This window comes from Hippopotamus amphibius, chromosome 14 (genome assembly GCF_030028045.1).
Source record: "Hippopotamus amphibius kiboko isolate mHipAmp2 chromosome 14, mHipAmp2.hap2, whole genome shotgun sequence".
In the NCBI taxonomy this organism is placed as follows: domain Eukaryota; kingdom Metazoa; phylum Chordata; class Mammalia; order Artiodactyla; family Hippopotamidae; genus Hippopotamus; species Hippopotamus amphibius.
The window spans coordinates 75,391,227-75,393,776 of NC_080199.1; the positions used below are offsets into that span (position 1 = coordinate 75,391,227).

At 66.7% G+C, this 2,550-nt stretch overlaps 1 protein-coding gene across 1 annotated transcript; it reads right to left on the reverse strand.

The window, feature by feature from the left end:
• Nucleotides 1-595: 595 nt before the first annotated feature.
• GSX1 (GS homeobox 1) lies at nt 596-1,845 on the reverse strand. Its single transcript, XM_057707994.1, has 2 exons — nt 1,431-1,845; nt 596-978 (listed from the first exon to the last, which is right to left on the reverse strand). The coding sequence occupies exons 1-2, from the start codon at nt 1,843-1,845 to the stop codon at nt 596-598; spliced, it is 798 nt and encodes a 265-aa protein (XP_057563977.1).
• Between the last annotated feature and the right edge of the window lie 705 nt (nt 1,846-2,550).

The following is a 2,550-nucleotide window of genomic DNA, read 5'->3' on the forward strand; positions in this document are numbered from 1 at the left end:
GCACAGCAAGATCTGATGGAGGGACAAACGGACGACTGAACTTCGAGGAGGCTCCTCCAGGAGGGGAAGAGAAAGGAAAAGCAAAACAAAAAATAAAAACCCAGGAGTTCATACATGTGTGGGGGGTGGTTAAATCACCGCAGGGAGGAGGTGGGGAGGGAAAGACGTAAAAAAAGAAAGGGGGAGCGAATGGGCACCCGAGGGGTGAAAGGCCGAGCTTGACCCAGGGTGGAGGAGAGTGGAGGAAGCGAGGAAGCCTGAGCCAGTCCAGGGAGGGCGAGCGAGGAGCCGCCGGCGGCCAGCAAGGCGCTGGGCTGGGCCGCTGTGCTGCGTGGCTGAGAAGGACTGGCGCGCTTGCAGTGTGTTCACAGCTCGGAGTCCGCTTTGGACGGCCGCGGGCCCTGGGGTGGGGATACCAAGGTCAGGTCTGCCAAGCTCTCGGCGCTTCCCAGGACCCGGGACCTCCGCAAAGCCATGCCAAACGCGTGCGTGGCCGCCGTTTGGCAGTGGGTGCCTGGGAAACAGTGCTGCGTCCCAGGACCAGTCTTTGAGCCTCGGGGAGTGTCTGGGGTGGGCGCCCTGGGGAGGCGTGCGCCTAGGGAGTGACCGTGAGATCCCGGTCGTCCTTCCCCGAAGAGGACGGAGACATGGGCAATTCGTCGTCATCCTCGGAACACTTGGCTGAGGAGAGCGACGCGCACTTGCAGCCTTGCGGTGCGCCCCCGCCGGCACCCGCGCTCCCGCCGCCGCCGCCGCGGTGGTTGCTGCCTTTGCCCTCCTTCTTGTGCTTCACCCGGCGGTTCTGGAACCAGATCTTCACCTGCTTCTCGGACAGATTCAGGTAGGTCGCGATTTCGATGCGGCGCAGGCGGGACAGGTACATGTTTGCGGCGAACTCGCGCTCCAGCTCTAGCAGCTGCGTGCTGGTGAACGCGGTGCGCATCCTCTTGCTGCTGGGCAGCTGGCTCGAGCTGCTGTCTGGGGGGGGGGGCGGGGCGGGGGGGCAGAGACCGAAGCGATCAGACCCTTGCGCTGCGGGCCCGATCCTCCGGTAGGCGGCCGTCAGGATCCCGGGACTTTGGTCTCTCACCCACCTCTTTGCGCGGAACACAACGCACAGCAGCGTAGCCGCGGGCGCCTCCTCGCCAAGCCTCGCGCGCCTGGTACTCCCGGAGTCGCGCGGCCCCTGCACTTCTCTACAGAGTGCCCTCAGCCCCAGCCCTCGCTGCGTCCTGAGAGCCCGCCAGAACCTGGACCTTGTGCCCCACCCTCCCTCCCGGTGTCCAGCCCCGTTCCTCCAGCCGCACGCTACCCAGGGTGTCCCCCCCAGGGGCCCGACATGACCCTCATCGCCCACAGCATGCCCGCGGTCCTCATCCGCCATCCCCGCCTGGCCAACTTTCGTCCCACCCGCTCCCCGCCCGGCTTACCCACGGAGATGCAGTGGAACTGCCTGGGGTCGGGCAGCGGATAGGAGGTCTGGTAGAGCGCGGCGGCGGCGGCGGCGGCGGCGGCGGGGCCGTGAGCGACCCCGGGCGACACGGCCGAGTGCTGGCGGCCCAGGGGCGCGTGGCAGTACTGCGAGCCGAAGGGCGGGAAGGACGCCTTGAGCAGAGGCAGCGCGGGCGGCCCGGGGGGCCCGTGCAGCTGGGAGGCGGTGACGCAGAGCGGGCACACGCACAGCAGCCCGGCCTTGCGCGCGTGGCAGGCGCCGGGCGAGAGCCCGTGCAGGGCGTGCGGCGGCGGCACCGCGTAGGGAAAGAGCGGCGGCGGGCTGCCCTCCGGCGCCTTCTTCTCGCCGGCCTCGCGCAGCACCAGCGAGTCCACGAGGAAGGAGCGCGGCATGGCCCCGGTGCGCGGTCGCCCCGCCGCCAGCCCGCCCCCGGCACCCCGCGGACCCCGGGGCTCACCACGCGCTTCCCGGGCCGCGGCCGCGCGCAGCTGCCTCTTCCGGGGAGGCCGGAGGCGCCGCCGCTGCTGCCGCGGGCGCCGCCCAGAGAGCGCGGGGTGCTGGCCAGCGCTAGTGGTGCTGAAAGGCGCCGGCGGCGCCGCTTAAATAGGACTATTGCCATGTGATGGGCTACGCCAGGAGCGGCCGGGGCCTCTCAATAGGGTTTTTGTGCCTTTTCTCTTGGCATTCACTCTGCACGCTTCCTCATTATTTCACTTGTTAACTAAATGAACTGCATAATGTACTCTATTCTTGTCAACCCCACCCACGCCGTAACAGGCGCCCTCGCCCCCTCCTCTCCCTTTTGCGGGTTTATTTTCTCATTCTCCTGCGATTTAATATTCTTTTCTTTCTCTTTATTCCTTACTCCCCTTTGGCTTTGCATTGGCGATCGGCCCGTTTATCTTATTGATTTTGCACCCCCGCTGCCTCGCTTCCACAGATGCCCAAGGGCGCACACCCCCATCTTCTCTATGCGCTCGGTCCCCGTCCTCCTCCCCCTCTCACTTCTCCCTCGCTCCCCAAGATCAGGCTGCCTCCACTCAGTTTACTTGTGCAGCCCGTGAGCGTCCCCGCAGCAGGCCTCCGATTTCCACCTG

What these genes read in the sequence shown, in the direction of transcription:
- GSX1 (XM_057707994.1), bottom strand. Translation starts at nt 1,845, where the DNA reads ATGCCGCGCTCCTTCCTCGTGGACTCGCTGGTGCTGCGCGAGGCCGGC. An exon ending in GTTCCACTGCATCTCCGTGG is followed by an intron (nt 979 to 1,430) that starts GTAAGCCGGGCG and finishes CCCCCCCCCCAG; the next exon opens with ACAGCAGCTCGAGCCAGCTG.